The 18,806-nt window shown below is 53.6% G+C and overlaps 1 protein-coding gene and 1 long non-coding RNA gene across 4 annotated transcripts in view; one reads left to right on the top strand and one right to left on the bottom strand.

Annotated features, from left to right (window-relative positions):
• GRIP2 (glutamate receptor interacting protein 2) overlaps window positions 1-18,080 on the bottom strand; it is a 53,987-nt gene extending 35,907 nt beyond the window's left edge. For 2 of the 3 annotated variants that reach the window (XM_036219799.1, XM_016141858.2), the window contains exon 1: window positions 17,982-18,080. In XM_036219799.1, the coding sequence (XP_036075692.1) occupies window positions 17,982-18,036 (55 nt within the window). In that variant the 5' untranslated portion in view covers window positions 18,037-18,080. Of the gene's footprint in view, window positions 1-5,040; window positions 5,190-17,981 lie in introns of those variants that run through there. The other variant, XM_036219798.1, reaches the window with a different exon arrangement.
• Window positions 3,005-8,235, top strand: LOC107509402. Its single transcript, XR_001596534.2, has 2 exons — window positions 3,005-3,404; window positions 7,285-8,235. It is a non-coding gene; the product is annotated as an uncharacterized LOC107509402 (long non-coding RNA).
• Window positions 18,081-18,806: the final 726 nt, after the last annotated feature.

Below are 18,806 nucleotides of genomic sequence, written 5' to 3'. Positions count from 1 at the left end.
CCAGCGATGCCAGCCGTCCCAGCAAATGCAGGCTGGGTGAGTGGGGGAGCAGGAGGGAGAGATGCTGTATCCAGCACATGTACACCTGGTCCCCAGCCCCACGCTGAGCCCAGGGTGGGTGGGTGGGTTTTTTATTTCATTTCTCTTTAAAGCGTTGCTAATTTGCTTTCATTATCTCCATCACTCTGGGGCCCCAGGGAGTTATTGAGCTTTGACAAAGGGGAAAGGAAGTCAGCCCCTGCCTAGGCTGCCTTTGCCAGGATCCCGCCCAAGCAGGAAATGGGTACAGGAGTGGGGAGGTTAAAGGGGTGCTGGGCAGGGCTGTAGACTCAGCCTTGACTGAAGCCTGGTTCTGTGGGTTTCAGGAGGGCGCATTCGGCATGTGGGGGGGGGGGGGCGGGGGCTGAGAAAATGAATGCCCAGAGACTCACTTTGGGAAGAACAGGAAGTGGCTGCCTGACAGAGGGCCACCAACAGGGCCGATCACCCTCCCACTCGCCACTCCTGTGTGCCAACTGGGAGAAGGGGGCCCCCTCTCGCCCCTGGGTCCAACCATCACAATTGTATATGGTAGCCCATTGTCAGCTCTCCAGAGAAACCAGCCTCAGCAGTCCACCAAGTGATTGGCCAGTCCTGGCTTGGTTGGCCTCACCTCAGAAGGCATTACTGGTTCAGTCGAAAAGGAAGGATGGACTTTGAATTTAGGCCAGCTTCAGCTTCTGATTTGAACTCTGCTGGCTACTGGCTAAGGGATCTGGGAAAAGTCATTTCTCCTGTCTCCTCCTACCCCATGACAGGCCTGTGTTCTCAGGGATAAGGCCTGTGGCCCAGCCTCAGCTCTTTTGGGCATGCCTCACCAAATAATGCCCCTCTGGCCATCATGGGCTGGACTAGGGCAGACAGCTGGATGGTGATGCATCGAAGTCAGTTCCGGGCTGACCTCGGAATGACAGCCCCAATTCTCACCGCTGACAAACCTCCCCTGGGGAGGGAAGCATGGAAAAGTCAACTTGGCATGCTGTTCAGTGCATGTTTTAAAGGGAAACAAGAAGAAATATATCAATAGATTTAAAAAGTAGATGCCTGATTCACTCGGTGCCAAGAATTGCAAAAGAAAAAGAACAAGGAAAGGGAGCACTGGGTGTGGGGCCCTTCCCTGTGCCAGGCATGCTGTAAGCACTATACACGCACTGAAGAGTTTAACTCTCTCAGGAGCAATGGGAGGAAGGTCCACTGATGATCCTTGTTTTACAGATGAGGAGACCAAGGCCCAGAGAGGTCACTAAGCTGGTGAGCTGCAGAGGAATGACTGGAATCCAGGCTTTTCTGGCCCCCCAACAGACCACATCCTTAACCCTTGGCTCTGTTCTCTCCTTCTCACAAGAGGGCAATGGACCCCAAAGGAGGGGAACCCAGGAAGGCAGTGTCAGCCTCCAGGAGGCCCTGCATCAGGGCTCACGCATCCATAGGCTGGGCACATCAGGCCTATCAGGAGCCGTGGGTATGCCCCAGAGAGATTGCCAGCCTGGCAATCCCCCTTCTACAAGGTGCGTGGGGTCCCTGGCACCGGGCCTGGAGCCACGCTTGGGCTGACATGGCCCTCCATGGGGCCATAGTGGCCCCAACATCATGTGGAATGGGGTGCAGGCTCAAGTCAGGCCTTGGCTTTGTGTCTTCTGGGTCTGTGCTCTGAAACTGGTCCTATCAGGGAGTGCGACCTCAAAACTGGGTTACCATGGAACCATTTTATTTCCTAATAGTGGTTATGTGGAGCAATGAAAAGACTCAATTCACCTGGCTGAGAGTAAAAGCAAAACTATGGTTAAGTCCCTCAGCCTTCCTGACCTCACCTTCTAATACTCTCCCCTTCACCAGCTCCATTCCAGTGCACAGTTCCCTCTGCCCAGAAGGTTCTTCCCCAGATATCCACCAAACTCCATGCCTCATCTCCTTCAGAAACTTGTGGAAGTGTCGCCTTCTCAGGGATGTCTTCCTCCATCAGCCTGTTTAAACTTGGACCCACCACACCGTCAACACCTTCCATCACCTTCCTTCCCTGCTTCATTTTTCTTTATAGCATGAAACACCATCTAATAGACCTCATCTTTTTTTTTAAACTTTGTGATTTTATTTACTATCTGCCTCTGCCCCACTAGGATATCAACTCCCAGGGAGCTGAGTTGTCTGCCTGTTCACTTCTGTGTCCAGAACAGAGAGCCTGGCACATGGTAAGTGCTCAGTAAATAATTCTGAATTCGATTCTCACAGATTAGGAGAATGGAAATCAAAGAGGTGAAGTGAGTTGCTCATGGCTATAGATTTGGGAAGAGGGAGAGCCAGGATGCAGACCCAGGCCTCCCTGGCTCCAGGCCGTAACCTCCACGGTATGGGGTCTGGAGTTCCCCCATGGCTATAGCCCAACCCGTGGAGCAGGTGGTCTGGTCTGCCCAAGCATCCAGGTGGTTTGGTGAGAGTTCCCTTAGAGAAGGGAGAACCCCAGGACACAGCAAAGGGACTCCATACCCCCTACACACACACACACACACACACACACACACACACACACACACACACACACACTGCCCAAGCCTTCCCAGCCCTGGCTAGATGGCAAGTGCTCACTCAGGCCTAGCAGGCCTTGGGAACAACGACCACTTTTGTGGCTGGGAGTGAGAAAAGAGTGAACACTGTGGGGGGGAATGAGAGTGGGGGACACACTTACAACACACACAACACTCCCTGCCAAAATCTGCGTTCAAGCCTGCTGTGTGCCCCAGCCCGGTCACACCTTTTCCTGCAAGTGTGCAGGATTAGTGGCAGGGAGGTTAACAAGGCTCCCAGGAGCAAGACGGGACATGGCCAGGGTACGGGTCTGAGAAAGAACTCGTGCAGGCAGGAGTCCTTCAGGGACAGAGCGCGTCCCACAGACCCAGCCCCAAGCTTGGCACTCACTGAGGATCACTGCCCGTGGCCTGACTTCTCAGTGCCTCAGCCTTCTCTGCAAAATGTGGAGGGTGCATGGGGTAGCCACCTGTTTGCTGTCTTTGTCCCCCTGCTCCAGGGGAGGCCATGTGACTAGATCTGGCCAAAGACCCAGTGATTGGTCAGGAATGGTCATGTGATCCAAGCTGGGCAGACAAGAGTAAGCCCTGGGACATTTGCTGAAACTGTTGGAAACAGTCCTTCCTTAGAGAGAACTGGGCTGGTTGACCTTAGGCTTGAAAGTACTAGGGCCCCTCTGGGTACCTCAAGAAGAGACAGTATGCCTGGAAATTATACTCCTCTAAAGAGAAGCAGAGACCTAGAGTCCTAAAGATGTTAACTGAGCACCTGGATCCTGCTGTGCCTAAAGCTCTATCTTTGGATTTTCCTGAAAAAGAGCCTCAGCTCTGACACCAACTGAGGTGGGTGTGATCATGAGGTTCTGTGATCTGGGGAGGAATCTGGGTGGGGGCTGCAGTGGTGAGGGTAAAGGTCACGTAAGTCATCAGAGAGAGAAAAAGCCAGGGAGATCATGAATGCCAAGATGAGGCGCTGTGATCAGATTTGAGTTTTAGAAAGCTCCCTCCCAAGGCAGCACAGGGAAAGGAAGTAGAGGCCAGGAGGCCAGGGAGGAGACTGGGCAGAGGCCCATGAAGAGGGGAATGATACCTCTCTGGCAGTATCCCAGGTGAGATCTCTGGGGCAGCACTGCCTTTGTGGTTCTGAGCACTGCAGGATGAGGTGACCCCACTCACCTGGGCCTTAGGTCAAAAAGACACATATGCCCAAGCCAGAAAGACAGTGCCTCCATTTATAGTGCAGTCACCAGGACAGGGTGGGGGCAGACTACATGGGGTCAAATTCCAGCTTTGCCATTTCCAGATGTGTAGCCTTGGACATGTTACTTAACACCTCTATGCCTCAGTTTCCCTAACTGTAAAATGGGGAGAATAATAGTCCTGAGCTCACAGTTTTGCTGTGAGGATTAAATGAGAAAATGCGCAGACTGGCACAGAGTAAGATCTCAATAGCTGTCAGCCACTTTGTTCACATTATTATTATCTGGGGGCCAGGGGGTAACCCCGCCTCTGGCCCTTGCCGTGGGTGGGGAGGTGGCAGCCTAAGTTCACTGGGCCCTCGGAAGCAGGGCGGAGGGAACGCTGCTGTAAAATCACGTGGGTACCGATCCTGGCTCGGCTACTTCATCGTAGCTGTGGGGACTTGGGTGGACCACCGCCCCTTTCTGGGCCCATTTCCTTATCTGTCCACTGGGATCACAGTCCCTGCCTTTGGAGTTGTGACGAGGTAAAATCAGGAGAGTGTCACATGTGGGAAGGGATTGACAGGGGCGGTCCCGGAGCACTGAGTGGAGGATGACCTGGTCCTGCCTCCTGACAAGCTTCCTGTTGTGGGTAGGGGGCAAGAAAGGCACCGCCCAGCAGACTGAGGTTGGAGAGACAGATGGACAGATGAAGGATGCAGCAATTACATGTGCCCTAGAACCCCTCCCGGCGGCTCAGCCCTAGGCACACGCAGGAATGTGGCAGCTATGTGACCTGGTGCCAATGAATTTCTAAAGCCCTAGGACTCACCTACCAGATCCCAAGAATTCACCAACCGGACTCTTAGGCAGGGTCTCTGCCTCCCGCCTCAAGGTCCAGGAGCTCCCTCCAAATCACCTGACCTCTCCTTTGCTCTCATACCTCTAGGTAGGGAGTCACTCCCAGCAGCTTATGTGGAGGTGAATGCCCTACCTGAGGTACCTCTGAGGGGCTGAGCACTGACTTCTGGAACTCCAGAGCCTGCTGCCCCTGATGCTCAGGACAGCCCAGAGGACTCAGCCCCCAGCTGCAAGACAGCGGCCAGGGTCAAACAGACAGCCTTGTCACCTGCCCACCCTGGCCAGGTGTCCCACCCCCTGCACTCCCTCCAAGCCTTGGGTCTCATGGGAGTGGCAGTCCCGGTCTTAACCATCCCAGTCCCTCCTTGGGGCAGCAGTTCCAGAGGGATCAGAGGGTTCAGCCCCATCACTCTGCCTACAGGTCTCCCATGACTTACCGGCCTCTCCAGGGGTCTCCCGGCTGAGCCCACACAGCATGTCTGCTATTGTCTCCCTGCTGACCACCAGATCCCTCAGGAACCACGCTGCTTGGCCCCTCCCTCACTCTCCCCAGGGAGGGGCTGTGGGAGGGAAGCTCACAGCTCCCACTGGCTGGGCACGGAGTCCGCCCACTGCTACAGGAGGCTCTCTACTTAAAGGGGACACGGCTGTTGTCATGTCTGACTTCTGGATGGGGTTCAGCATCCCCACACCCACAGCCTGGGAAGGGGAACTTTGAAAATGGCATACCTAGGCCTCTCCTAGGGCCCCCAGGCAGATAGATCTTAGGTCTGGTTCAGCCTCTAACTTGCCCTGGGACTCTGGCAAGTGATTGCCCATCCTAGGCCTCAGTTTTTCCATACAGAGAAGGGTAATAGTGCCTTACAAACTTTTTTTTAAGTAGAGTCAATTCCAACAGAGTCTAAAGATGTAAATCAGATGAAGTGCGGTCAGTGGTCGATGCCAAGGTATGTATGTGGGTCTCAGGTTAGAGACTTTTGTTCTTGGAGCCTCCCGGGGACCTTCAACTAACATACTAGGTGGATGTAACTACCTCCACCAGGCCTCAGTTTCCTTTTCTGTGAGGTGGAGTTTGGGGAAGATAAGTCCAGCAGCCTGCCACATGGAGCATCCCTCCAGCTTTTTGGGAAGACCAAGTGAGCTGGGCCAAGGACCTGCCCATCTCTGGGCTTGATGGTCAAGGGCAGCTGGTCACAACTCCAGCCCCAGCTGGGTCTCAGCCCTCCACGTTCCTAGACTCCTCTATGCCAGCTCAGGACTGACCCTGGCAGCCCTGAAAGACACCCAGGGCCCTTCCTCCAGTTCTCCAGCTGTTTCTGCTCTCTATCCCACCCACGTGTATTGGCACAAATGAGGGTCAGACACCACATAGGTGCTGCAGAGAAGGGTGGGTGATAGCGATATGGAAAAAATCTGTACATCTACACATTGCATCCAGCTAGATGCAGCAGAGAACAAGACAAATGAGGTCTCAGCTCGCAAGAGATTCTTGGATGCCTGGGAATAAAGGAGGCTCATATTTGTTCTGTGTCCCGCAGGGAGTGGGAGAGTGGGCCCAATGGTTAGGGACGAGGGACATCTTCTGGGTTCCCTCCCGAGAAGAAGTGCCCAACACGAAATCCAGCCCTTAATTCCTGGGCCACCATACCAGCTCCTGCAACCTCAACACTGATGGCTCCCTCAGAACAATCCAGACTCTAACTCTGATTTGGGGCCTGCTGTACCCCTGTATCTGTAGGTTCATGTTGCTCCCCTGTTGCTCATTTCCCATGGATGCCTTCCTCTTTGGGTGACTTCAGGCACATCCAAGAGGACAGGGTCCAGGTTCCAGGTTCCAGGTGAGGTTCCCTAGGGCCAGCAGTGAGGCCAAAGGTCTAAAAGAGACACCAAATTCTCAGCCATGGAAGGGATGGTGAGTCCAGTGGGTCAGAGAGGGAGAACCCGGATCGGGCCAGGCAAAGAAGAGGGGGCAAGCTCCTGATGTGGTCCACAGTGCCAGCCGATGGTCAGGACAGCACTCTCAGTGAAGACCCTGACCATCGTCAGGGTACCAAGGGCTGCTTTGGAGCAGTCCCGGCTCCATACCAGGCAGGAAGGAATGCGGCCTTCTTGGCATGTGAATATCTCTAAGAGACACTTGCTCTCTTTTCCCCGAATTTTCAGCTCCTTCAAGGAGGAGGGCTGAATGGCACACAAACCTTTAGAGTTACATCTGCCTCCTCTCATAAGAAAATATTTGCTAGCCATACAGATGCATTTAAATGAGCTATTAAGACGGGCTGTTGGAAACCTCGCCACGTTTCTGTCTCTCTCGCTGATCCTTTGGAATTTACTTTTGTAAATGAGAAGCTCCTGGAAAGGTCGTGCCATGGGTTATGGGAGAGCTTGCAGGCAGCATTTCTCTGAGTGCCTGCTGTGCCAGGCACTGAGGACACCAGGAGGCAGGTGGAACTCAGTGTCTTGCCTTTGCCCTCTGCCTCCATCAGCCCACCAAGCACATCTGCATTTGATTTTATCCAAGAGTATGTTTGGAACCAACGGTTAGTCTGTTTGGAACAAGTCAGATTTAAATAAATCATTGGCACAGAGAGGTTAAGTAACTTCCCCAAGGTCACCCAGGTATAAGGATGGAGCCAGGTTCACATGGTCTGTTCTTAAAGGCGCTGATATGGGTCTCTCAGAATTTCAGGGGCTTGCAAAGGAGCCCAGAAGTGCATATGAGGAGCAGGTACCTCTGGCCACGGCTCCACTGAGGAGGTGCTTCTGAGCCTGACTTTGAAGGATGGGAAAGAACAGTCAAGAAAGGAAGAAGCCATTGCAGAGAGTCCATAAACGCAATCCCATGTGATGAGTGAGGAGGCCAGCTGGGAAGTGGAGATGTAGCCAAGTCATGAAGGAACAACTGAGGCCTCACTTCTCCAAGTGTGGTCCAAGGACCAGCAGCATGGGTGTCACCAGAGTTCACCAGCAATGCAGGCTCTCAGGCCCCGCCCAGGCCTGCTGGATCCAGACCTGCATTTTAACAAGGTCCCAAGGAATTCGGATGATGTTTCAGAAGCACAGCATTAGGAGTTTGGCTTTCCTCCTGCAGGCAATGGGAGCCACGGATAGTGGTAGAGTAAGGTAGGGAGAAGGCTCTACAAGGACCTCAGACATGGAGCTCAGCCAAGGGAGACACGGGGAGGATCTCCCCCGAGAGATGGCCTAAGAGCAGACGGAGCTGCTGATCACCTGACTCCAAAGACAACCCCTCTCCTCCAAAACTTGAAGCAGCAGAGGAAAAGGGGGCTGACTGCTGGGTGTGTGCAGTGGCTAGAAGCTGGACTTGCTAGGGTCCCAGGAGGCCAAAAGCTCCCAGTCACAGCATTTGCTCCATGTTTCCAATGACGTGGATGGCCCGTGAAGGGGACTGGGTGGCTTGGGGGAGCTGGCAGGACCACCAAGGTGGTGGGCAGCTCCTCCAGGGTCAGGAAAGGCCCCGATACCTTTGTATCTTCAGGTTTACGAGACAATTGAAGAATGGATTGCTGTGTGACTTGGGGCACATGTCTAAACCTCTCTGGACCTCAGCTTCCTCACTTGCCGAATGGGAATAATAAAAGTACCTAGCCCCTAGGGCCGAGGAGACCATATATTAATGAATCAGAAAGCATTCATTCATCTATTTTCCTGACACAAGTGTCACAACAACACTGTGAAAGAGACCAGAGAGGCATAAATTCAAGGTTGGATGCACTCAGGTTCAAATCCCAGTTCTGCCACCCGCAAGCTGTATGATTCTGGGTAAGTCACTCTGAATGGGCCTCTACTTCCCCACCCATGAGGAGTGAGAGGCAGAGACCTTGGAAGGACTTTGCAGCCTGTGACTGCCCAGCACACACTCATGACCTCTTCCCCACACAGGGCCAGCCCTGTAGGGCCCTTCTTGGTATCTCTTAATGGGGCACCACTAGCACCACTGTTGGGACATCCTCTGGTGTGCTAGGCTATCCCTCATGCTCAAGGACCCCTGGCAGTGCCAGCCAACCAACGGGCAGCGGCCACTGCAATTGGGAACCAAGAAACCCCATGCTGCATAGATAGGAAAACCAAGACCCAGAGAGGGCTGTGTCTTAGCTCACTCCTCACCCCCCCCCCCCCCACATACACACACCAATGCTGAGCAGAGGCCTGGACCCTGGCCTCTATCCTTCCTTCAGGCCCCAGAGCTAAGTCCATCATAATCACAGGCAAGCTCTGCCTTGAGCCCACCAGCGGCTCTGACTGACAGCCGGAAATGAAGTCTGGGTGCAGAGATGGCTATTCGAGGAGAGACAGATAAGCCCTTTATTGCTGCCCAGTCGCTTCTTCCTCCCTCTCTCCTCACACCCCCCTAGAGGTCAGGCCAGGGCAACTGCTCCCCTGCCTGGTGGTGAAACTTTTCTGTAAGGTGGGCACCATCATCCCCATTTTACAGATGGGGAAACTAAGATCCATTCTGTGATTCCACCAGCCACAGGCAAGGGGCACTAGGTGACCCTCTCTTAAGGGGTATTGATTGGCTGTGGACCCCACTTCAGTCAAGCTTCCCCACATCTCCCCCTATCCCAGTGCTCCTCATCTGAATTCAGGGAGGGCTGGCTTGTGCCACACCCTTGGGCCTCTCCCAGACTGACACCTGTCAGTTCCCAGCATCCCTCACTGCCCACAGCCCTTCTCCAGCCCTGGAGAGCAAGGGGGCAAGGCCAAGCGGTCTGAGGTGACTGCAAGAGCACAGCCTGACAGACAAGGGAAGAGGAAACCTCCAGGATGTGAGAGAAACCCAGCTGATGGTTCTTCAGGACCAGGTGGAGTAGAAACTCTGTGTGCCAAGCTTCATTTTCAGCACTTTACATTTGCTTTATCATTTCCTCCCCACAACATCCCTACTTTAGAGGTGAGGAAACAGGGGCCCAGAGAGGTACAATCATTTGCTCTTAGTCACACAGCGTGAAGGTGAGCTGGGATTGGAACCCAGGCCCTCCCGATGCCATCAACACAAACACGCCCCACCCAGAGCTTCCTGAGTAGTGCCCACACGGAAATCTTTTACCAGCCCACCCATGTGCACATGGATACAGGAAGAACAAAGGGACAGTGGGGCAGAGGTCCCACACTGCTGCTCATACAGGACCTACTCTGTGCCAACAATGTTACTCATGATGTTAGAACACCAGTGTCTATTGCAGAAGGAACTATAATCAAAGAGGATCAACTAGGAGCCCAGAAAACAAGAGGTCAAGAGGCATGGCCTTGGAGAAATCAGGGCAAGCTGCCTGGTGGAGGTGACATCTAAGCCTTGAGAAACAAAGGAACCAGACACTCAAAGATGAGGTGGGAAGAGAATTCCAGGTAGAGGGGACAGCATGAGCAAAGGGTGAGGGGTGGTAGAAAGGTGCACTGTATGTGTAGGGAAAGGCACCAACCAGAACGGCGGGTGTCAGAGGGCCCCAAAAGAGCAGGTGGGCTGGATAGGCAAGTGGGGCTGGGTCCCAAAGACAGATGTCTGCTTCAGAGGAGGGAATATACCGAATGGAGCATTCTTGGCACTGTGGCAGCCATGTGAATGACATTTAAGGAGGAAGGTTCTCCAGAGCCCCCTCTAATGAGATGATGGGAGGGTGGGCTACACACAGGACCTGTGCAGTGTTATGGGGACTGAACTATCAGGCGAAGCTCTGGGGCCTCTGCACACCAGAGTCTGATTACAGTGACTCCCTCTTGTGGCTGGAGAATGACAAGCTTTGGGAGGGGCAGGCACGGCCCTCTTTCTCTGCCCTCTAGTGCCTGAGTGGAGTGGGAGATTGGCCTCCGTCCCAGGATCAGCCTGATGGTTAGTTAACACTGCCTGGAATCCTACCTTCTACCCACTAAGTCAAGCATTACCCTTTGCCTAAGTGCAAATGCCCCAGATTAAAAGGAAAGGGACTAACATTTATAGAGTGCCTACTGAGTACCTAGTACTTTATGTGAAACCTTTCAAAAGCCCTGCTAATACCATTTTACAGAGGAGAAACTGGGGCCCAGAGAGAAGAGGCTTAGCCAAGGCCTCCAGCTAGGATGGGCTGAGGGTCAGATAATTGGAATCAGGTGCTCCCTCCCTGGGTACTTTATATGGGCTCTTCCCTCTGCTCGAAGCCCTCTTTCCTGCATTCATCCTTTGAGCCTAACATAAACATTGTCTCCACCAAGAAGCCCACTCTGACTACGCTACTTTCTCACAGTCTTTCTTCCAATGCGTTTGGCTCACCTGTCTTTTCCACTAAATGGTGGACCCTCAACTGTTTTGTTCATTGATTTTGACCCTATGCCCAACGTTGGGCCTTGCACACGGTAAATGCTAATTAAGTGTTTGCTGAATGAATAAATGAATGAATGAGAAATCAATGATGAATACACATAATCTCTGGATGACTATATTGGAAATAATTCATCGCCTCTAACACTTCAATATGATGCAGAAAATCCTTTCTGCTGTCAGGTACAGCTGGGACACCTCCACAAATGGGGAGATCACCTCATGAATAGTTCACTTTATTCCTAATCAGGCGTGAGGGATGAGAGTCACTCTGATATCCTGAGCTGGAGCTTGCCTCCCTGTGGCTCCCCCAGGACCCCTGCCCAGTACCACCCTGCATAGTCTCAGGGGCTGTCTGGTCCAAGGTCATGGCCTTTGAGCCCTGGGCTGGAGAGGCCACAGCTCAGAGTCTTGATGTAGCTTCAGTGGGGACCCACCAGCTCTCCTCCCATCCTGAGGGCCTCTCCGCAGTGTGGCTGGAAAGAGTAGGTGGCCATTCTTCCCATTCATCTATGGCAGAGCTCATATGTGTGTCTTTAATTCCCTATAGCTTTCAGCATACTTAATGGTGGCGCTTGCTTTAGGCCCATGAGGCCGGGATAATCTCTTCTTTTTACAGATAAGGAAACTGGAGTTCAGAGTGGTAGGCGAATGAGGAAATCAGGTGTCTGGCTCTAAAGCCTTAATCACAGTCCTCGAAGGGGCTTTGTGTGATGATAGTCCCATCTGATTTTGTGCCCTCCTAGTGGGCCTGAATATTGAAAGAGAACCCTGGGGTTATGGACTAATGATGGAAGTTCAGGTAGGGTGATCATTTGGGAAGGCCCATCCAAGGACTCCACATAGCCCAGCTCAGAACCTACCAGTAAGATCCAGGCAGTGGGCCCCTCCAATGAAGGGGTGTGTGTGCGGGGTGGGGGGAGCTCTTCAGGGTTAGGGGTGGGGCCTGGCAGAGGCCACTTGCTTGAGGACAAGGCTTGACCCTGAGATTTCCAGGCCAGTGCCTGCTGCCTGACAGCTGAGGCACCCATGTTCCATGGCATCCTCAGTGCTATTCAGGAAGAATCATTGGGATGCTGCCAACTGATGTCCAGAACTAGCCTGCCCTCCTTTCCAGCCTCATCTCTCCTCGCCTCCCCAAAACTGAACACTGCGAGTCCACTTGTACCTCCCACCCTTCACACTCATGCTCCCCACAGGAAAGCAGTCTCCCTAATCCCTCACCTGCCTGGCCAAATCCTGCAAGTGCTCCAAGACTGGCCCACTGTCCCTTCCCCCAGGTAGCCTTCCCTGATCCTCCAGCTGGTTGATGCCTCATCTGAGTCCCCAAAGCCCTCAGGCAGCCCTCAGTCCTGTTTTTGTCAACTCACCAGATGTCCCCTCTTCCTTGCTCATCTTCTCCCAGATGAGCCTGATACCAAAGTGGTGATAAACATTCTAGTCTGCCCCTGCCAGCCTGTTAGCACCCCCTCCTCCAGTAGCGGCACCATGGGGGCCTTAGAGGGGCCCTGGGTTCAAGTCCCAACTCCACTTCTGACTGGCTGGGTGACCTTGAGCGAAACTGTAGAATAGGGGTACATGTGTAGGCTAGGGTAGGAGTAAGACCTGTGGTCTCTGGGGGCTGCTTTGGCTCCACCCTCAGTCGGCCTGGGACCCCCCCCTCACCTCAGCCTCCAGCTTGGGCTCCAAATGATCCCTAGCTATTTCCAAACCTCGGACCTTCCTCAACAGACCCGTTCTCCAAACGAACTGAGATGTTGAGACTCAGCGAGGGGCAGAGACCTTCCCCAAGGTCGCCTGCGGGGACTCCGGCCGCCGAAGTTGTGTGGCTGTGTGAGGTTGCCGTGTATGTGCCTTCCCTCCTCACCCGCCCACCTGCCCACACATCTGCTTATGAGTCACCGCCACCTTGGCCAAGACAGCAAAATTCGGGGGCTGGAGAGACAAGGTCAGCCCAAGGGGAGTGGGTGGGGAGATGGGGGGAGGCCAGGAGGCTTCCAGCCATAGGATTGCAGAGCAGGGGGGAGGGTGGGGCACAGAAGGTAAACTGAGGCCAGGAGGGTCAAGGACCTGCACCAGGACCACAGAGAGTAAGGTCAGCCTCGGTCTCCTGTCTGATGGACATTCCTTCTGCTCCACTAGGCCATCTCCCCAGAGAGGGAGATGGGGCCAGCAGCCTTCACAATTATCTGGGCAATTAAGACAGGCAGATGGTCCCGCTGGACTGAACATTCAAGCTGACAAATGGGGGCAATGCTGGGACATTAGCTGACAAGATCAGCACTGGTTCTCCTGGGTGATCCAGGCGAGGAGAATGTGCTGTCCGGACATTCACTCAAAGTATGTACCACGAATTAGGGAGGGGCCCGGCTTATCTGCCTGCTCTGTCCTGTCAGACTTCCCCAGACCTGGGCTCTACTGTGGGCTCTGCCCTAGGAGAGGGACACAGACAGGCTGGGGCATGGACAGAAGCGGTGACCATGTGTGGAGGGGTGAGAGACCCTGAGAAGCGGGGCTGCTCAGCCTGGAGGGGGGCCTGTGGGGGACCTTATCGCTCTCTCTGTAGGGCTGTCCTGGGACAAGGGGAGTAGAGCAGAGCAAGGACAGAGAACCCTAGGGGAGCCTGAAGAAGACAGAATTGTAGCCACACGCTGAGAATGCAACAGAGGGGCCTCCTGTTCCTAGCTGGGGAGACCAGATAACTGACTACTGAGAAATGTCCTGTGCTGAGGACATTTGGGCTTGGAAGTGAGACTGCTTGGGGAGGCCCCGACTCTGCTATTTTCTTTCTCTCTGTGTGAGTTTGTAAAGTCCCTTCCTCTTTGAGTTTCCCCACCTGCAAAATGGGGCAATTTCTTTCACAGCTCACATGGCTGTTGTGAAGAAGAGAAAGTCCATATGAAGTACTTAGCACAGCACCTAACATACAGCGAGTGCTCAATAAATGCTTGGGAAACAAAGACTAGGTCCAGAGGTTTGTTCCAGGCTATTGGGATTCCAGGAGCAATTTCAAAGGTGAGAATTTATCCCTGGCTCCTTGGTAAAGAAAGAAATTGCATAGCTGATCTGAACTCCTGGGGCTTGTGCACTGAGAGGGGCAGAGGCCTGGGAGCATTGGGGGAAGGAACTGGTTTCCCCCTTGGGAGTCAGATCTGAGACCCCATCGCAGCTGCTGCGGTGTTAAAAATGCCAGGAGCCGGATGTGGAGGCGAGATATAGACAGAGTAGAACCTCATTATGCAGGGAAGGAAGGAGTAAATAATTCATCATAGACGTGCTCCCCAGAGTGGGTGGGAGGACAAAGCCGGGGGAGGGGGCACAGCGCAGCCTTTCCCTGTGCCCAGGAGGCCCCATGCAGCCAGCAGGAGAGGTTACTATCTTAATAACCTTGTTCTCTCTAAAGCTGCCCATCGTACCTCCAACACATCCACTTTTCCAGCTCCGGCCTGGGAGGTGAGGGATGGGCCCCTGCCCAGAACCTCCCTGAGCTCATCTCTCCCACCTTCCCCTTCACCCTCTCTGCTCTAACCTTGCCAGGCTAGGAGCACCCAACATGTTGAGAGCCCAGGAACTCTGCACAGGCTGTGGCCTTTGCCAGCTACACCTTTCCCCTAGATAGCTGCATGGCTCCCAACCTCATCTCCATCAGGGTTTTCTTCTAATGTCACCTTCACAGGGCGGCCTTCCCTGAACACCCCATTTAAAATCTCACCCCACTACCCACACACCCTATCCCCTCTGCCAGCTTTATCTTTCTCCACAGCATGCATCACCACCATACATTTTCTTTTCTTTTTTTTTTTTTTTTTACTTATCTTGCTTCCTCACTGTCATTCCTAGAATGTCAGCTTCAGGAGGGTAAGGATCTACATTGCTCTTTTTCCCTGTTGTACCCCCAGGGTCTGCAGCAGTATCTGGCACCTAATAGGTACTCAGATATCTGTCGAAGAAGCGAATGGCTCAGTGTATTCTGCCGCCTCAACATTACGGATTCTGCCCACCCTGTAGCCTATGTCCTCATTTTTCACATAGCACTTTAAAAACTCAGTTGCCCTTGCAGCCACCCAACGAGGAAGATTCTAATATTAACCCCAATTTACAGATGAGAAAACGGAGGCCCAGAGAGGTAAAGCCACTTGCCCCAGTTGCACAGCTGGGATTTACACCTGGGAGTTGGCCCCAGGACCTATGCACAATCTGCCCCGTTCACATTGACACACATGAAATTAAATCCCTCACCCCTTGAATCGAGTGTGACCATTTTACGCTGCCCAGAAGCCAAAGAGTAGCCCTTTGGGAGGCGCTGTCATTATGTCTAAGCTATGGAGGGAGGCACAGTGACCTCAGAGTGTCTGTGTCCTCTGTAGGCACAGGATACAGCACGTGGGTGTGAGAGTCAGGACCCCCCCCTCTCCAGGCCTTTGTTTCCTCATTGTCCAGATCCGGACAATGACAATGTCAGGACTGTCTGGGGTCAGCCTAGGGTGTGAACTGGGCGTCCAGCACTGCGGAGGTGCGCCCATCCCAGTGCACACACAGAGGTGTTCCTGTTACATCTCGAAACCAGGATCAAAATCGGGGGAGCTGAGCCAGGACTGAACGCTCCCTTCCCCAAGCCCCCCAGCTCCGGCTTGGGCAGGGCATGCTGCTCTTGAATTTGAGCAAAGCCTCAAATACCAGTCTGGGGCACATAGGAGGGGTCTCGGGTGGCCACGCGGACCAGGAACCCAACCTACCCAACCTCAAGGAATCACAGGGTGAGGAACTTCAGGGTCCTACCCAGATAAGATGGAAAAGAGAAAAGCCTATTTAAAAATATGGTCTGGAAGTGGGGAGATGTTTCCTCAGGCATTTAAAATATATATATATATATATCTTTAAAAAAATTCCTCAGGCATTAAATATATATATTGGAAAAGAAGACAGAGAGACAGAGGAAACACCTCCTCTTTCCCCAAGCTCTTAAATTCTTCTCCCATGAGCTTTCGTATTTTTACAAACGGATGTGCAGGCTCACTGTCTGGGCAAAGGAGTTCACATGCCTCCTTTAGAGCCCCCATGAAGGAATGGAGAGCATCATCACACAGTGTGCCCTCAACCAGGGCATGCTCCCTTCTGTTTTCTTGTTCGGGGCTTGCTGGTCTCAGACCCAATCACCCTGGGGTCAGTGGTATGTGCATGGGGAGGCAGTGGGAGAGGGGGGTTCTGAGAAGAAGAGGAAGCAAATTGCCGGTCCTCTGATTGGAAGTTGGAATTCAAAAACTAGGTGTCTCCTGAAGCCAGGCCCTGCCCCAGTCTTTCTGAATCATCTTTGCAGTCTCGGGAAGGTGGTTTTTCTTGAGTCCATTTTATCAATGAGGAAACTGAGGTTCTGAGTGGGCCACACAGTGAGTAAGAGCCAGGCGTAGGATTTGAATCCAGGTTTGTTGGGGACAATTCAAGCACTTCCTGAATTTCCACAGGGCAGAACCTGGTCCACAGCATTTAGTTGGCTGTTCTCCCAATCCTGAGGAAGCTCAAACTGGAGCAGCCCCGGATGTGTCTGTGCATCCCTCCAGCCCGGGAGAAGCCCGCTGGGTTCTCAGGGTCTGTGGACCTCCGTGGGACAACAGCCTCGATGGGGGTCGGGGCTCCTCCATTGGGGGAGGTCCAAACACAGGAGTCCCTAGAAAGCGACAAGGGAAACTCTGTTCCTGATACTCTTCAGGCTTTGGCTGGTCTGTCCCTATGGAAGGGGCTTCCAGGGACCTTCAGGATGTCAGACCACCAGCTGCTGTGAGCCAGTGCAAAGCCTAGTGTCCTCCATCACCCCAAGAGTCCTTCTACCCCTTGACCTCTTCTGAGATAACCCTTCCCTATGTAGGACTCTTAGAGTCTAGAAACTGCTCATGGCAATTATGAGAGCTGGTGTGAGAGCCTCCGTATGTCAGCTGTGTGGCCTCAGGCAAGTTACTTAACCTCTCTGTGCCTCCGTTTCCCCCTCTGCACAATCAGAATAAAGATGGAACCAACCTTGCGGGCTGTTGTGAGGAGTTAACGAGTTAACACATTGCTTGGCATACAGTGGCACTGAACTAATGTCAGTTACTCTTGTTATTACCAGTATGATTATTCTTAGTTCTGAGGCCTGAAGCACAGACTGTTATCCCACCCCTTCCCCCACTCCCTCTAAGTTGTAGATGGGGAGACGGCAGCACAGGTTTTGCCTGTGGCCACACAGCCTGGGGGGCTTCTCCCCCACCCAGAGCCCCCTCCTGGGACCCTCTTAGGGGCCTGACATATGTCCAGGCATGGAACCCTGCATATATTGGACTCATCAAAGACTCAGTCTCACCCTCGTTAGTCCCTTCTGACTCGACTCCCCACGCAGAGCCGCCACCCTCCACATACACACGCCTCCATGCACAAAGGACCCCTGCTGGTTCAGCTGACCTGAGCAGTTCCATGCACTGAACAGGGAGGGAAGAAAAGGCCATCAGAGGCATGCCACGTGAGGGGGCGATGAAGGAGACTGTGGCACAGAAAGGGAGGGATGGAAATGGGCACACACAGAGACACAGAGAGGGAGGGAGGGAGAGGGCAACAACGAGAGAGGGACAGTAAGACAAGAGAAAGACAGAGCAGGAAAGAGAGAGAGAAAGAGAGGAGGAGGAGGAGGAGAGGGAGAACAGCAGACAAAGAGAGACTGTAATATATGAAGAAATAAAGAGGCAGAAGCAGAAAGATGGACAGAGAGTTAGAGACAGACGAAATGATGGCCAGAAAGAGAGAGAGAGGGATTGAACAACCCAGAGAGATGGAGAGATGGAGAAGGCAGCAGGAGACTACAGCTGGGGCAGAGAATTCAAACACACACACAGATTCAGAAAGAGACTCAGAACTGAAAAGAAACCCAAAAAGCACAAGAGACAAGGTCGAGGCAAAGCGGAGAGAGACAGGGCAGGGCGGAAAGGCCCAGAGAGGAGGTCCCCCTGGGCCCCTCAGCCTCCCTCCAGACGCAGGTCCAGCCACCCAGCCCCGGGGCAGGCAGCGGAGTCTGCCCAATGCCCGTTCCCGCAGTACCTTTGGGCCGCCGCCTCACCACGCCCAGCCGCCACTTGAGCGACACGGCCAGCATCGCCCCCTCCAGCCCTCAAGGCCCAGGGCCAGGGGCAGACCTGCCCTTGGACGGGGCACTCCTGGAGCCTAGCACTCCTCTGCGCTCCGGAGAAGCTGCCTGAGCCGACTGGCAGAGGCTGGGCGCTCCCTGCCCCCGCCCTTTCTGAGTTGCTAAAATAGATAATCCTCCCTGGAGCCAGCGGTGGTGGCATCCGTGGCGGCAAGCCCTTTCTCCACTGTAGTCCCGGCTGGAAGTGTAGCTCTGGGGTGTTCTGAACCCTGTGGCAAATCTTCGCACGCCTCTGCCTCCACCCTACCCCCCAAGTCCTCTTTCTCCCTAAATGCTTACCTTGCTCATCCCTTCTTCTGCCAAAATCTACCAATCCCACCTTCCCTAGGCAGGGCTGTTGGAAGCCCCCAGGCCTTTGTACTTGCAAGGTCTTTCACCTGGAATGTCCTTCCTCTCTGGCTCCACTGAACTTCTCTGCCTGGAAATGTTTGGTGGGCCTTCAGAGGTCCCTGTTTGCTGAAAGTCCCTGCCTGCTGGGTCTCAATAATGCTTTACATACTAGGTTGAGATGATCTACCCCTCTTAAAACCTGGGAGCACCCAAAGACAAGGACAGGGCCTACCTGCCCTGTGTCCCCTGCAGTCAGCACAGGCATTTGATGGGGTCATCAGTGAAAAATGATGAGACCTAGGCCCTGCCTCCTCACTGCTAACCTCTACAGTTATCCTCTTTTGTGGGATAACCGGAGAGTCCTCCCAACTGGCTGGTTGGGTGGAGTT

Source organism: Rousettus aegyptiacus, unplaced genomic scaffold (assembly GCF_014176215.1).
Source record: "Rousettus aegyptiacus isolate mRouAeg1 unplaced genomic scaffold, mRouAeg1.p scaffold_m13_p_4, whole genome shotgun sequence".
NCBI lineage: Eukaryota > Metazoa > Chordata > Mammalia > Chiroptera > Pteropodidae > Rousettus > Rousettus aegyptiacus.
This window is presented reverse-complemented; position numbering and strand designations above follow the sequence as displayed.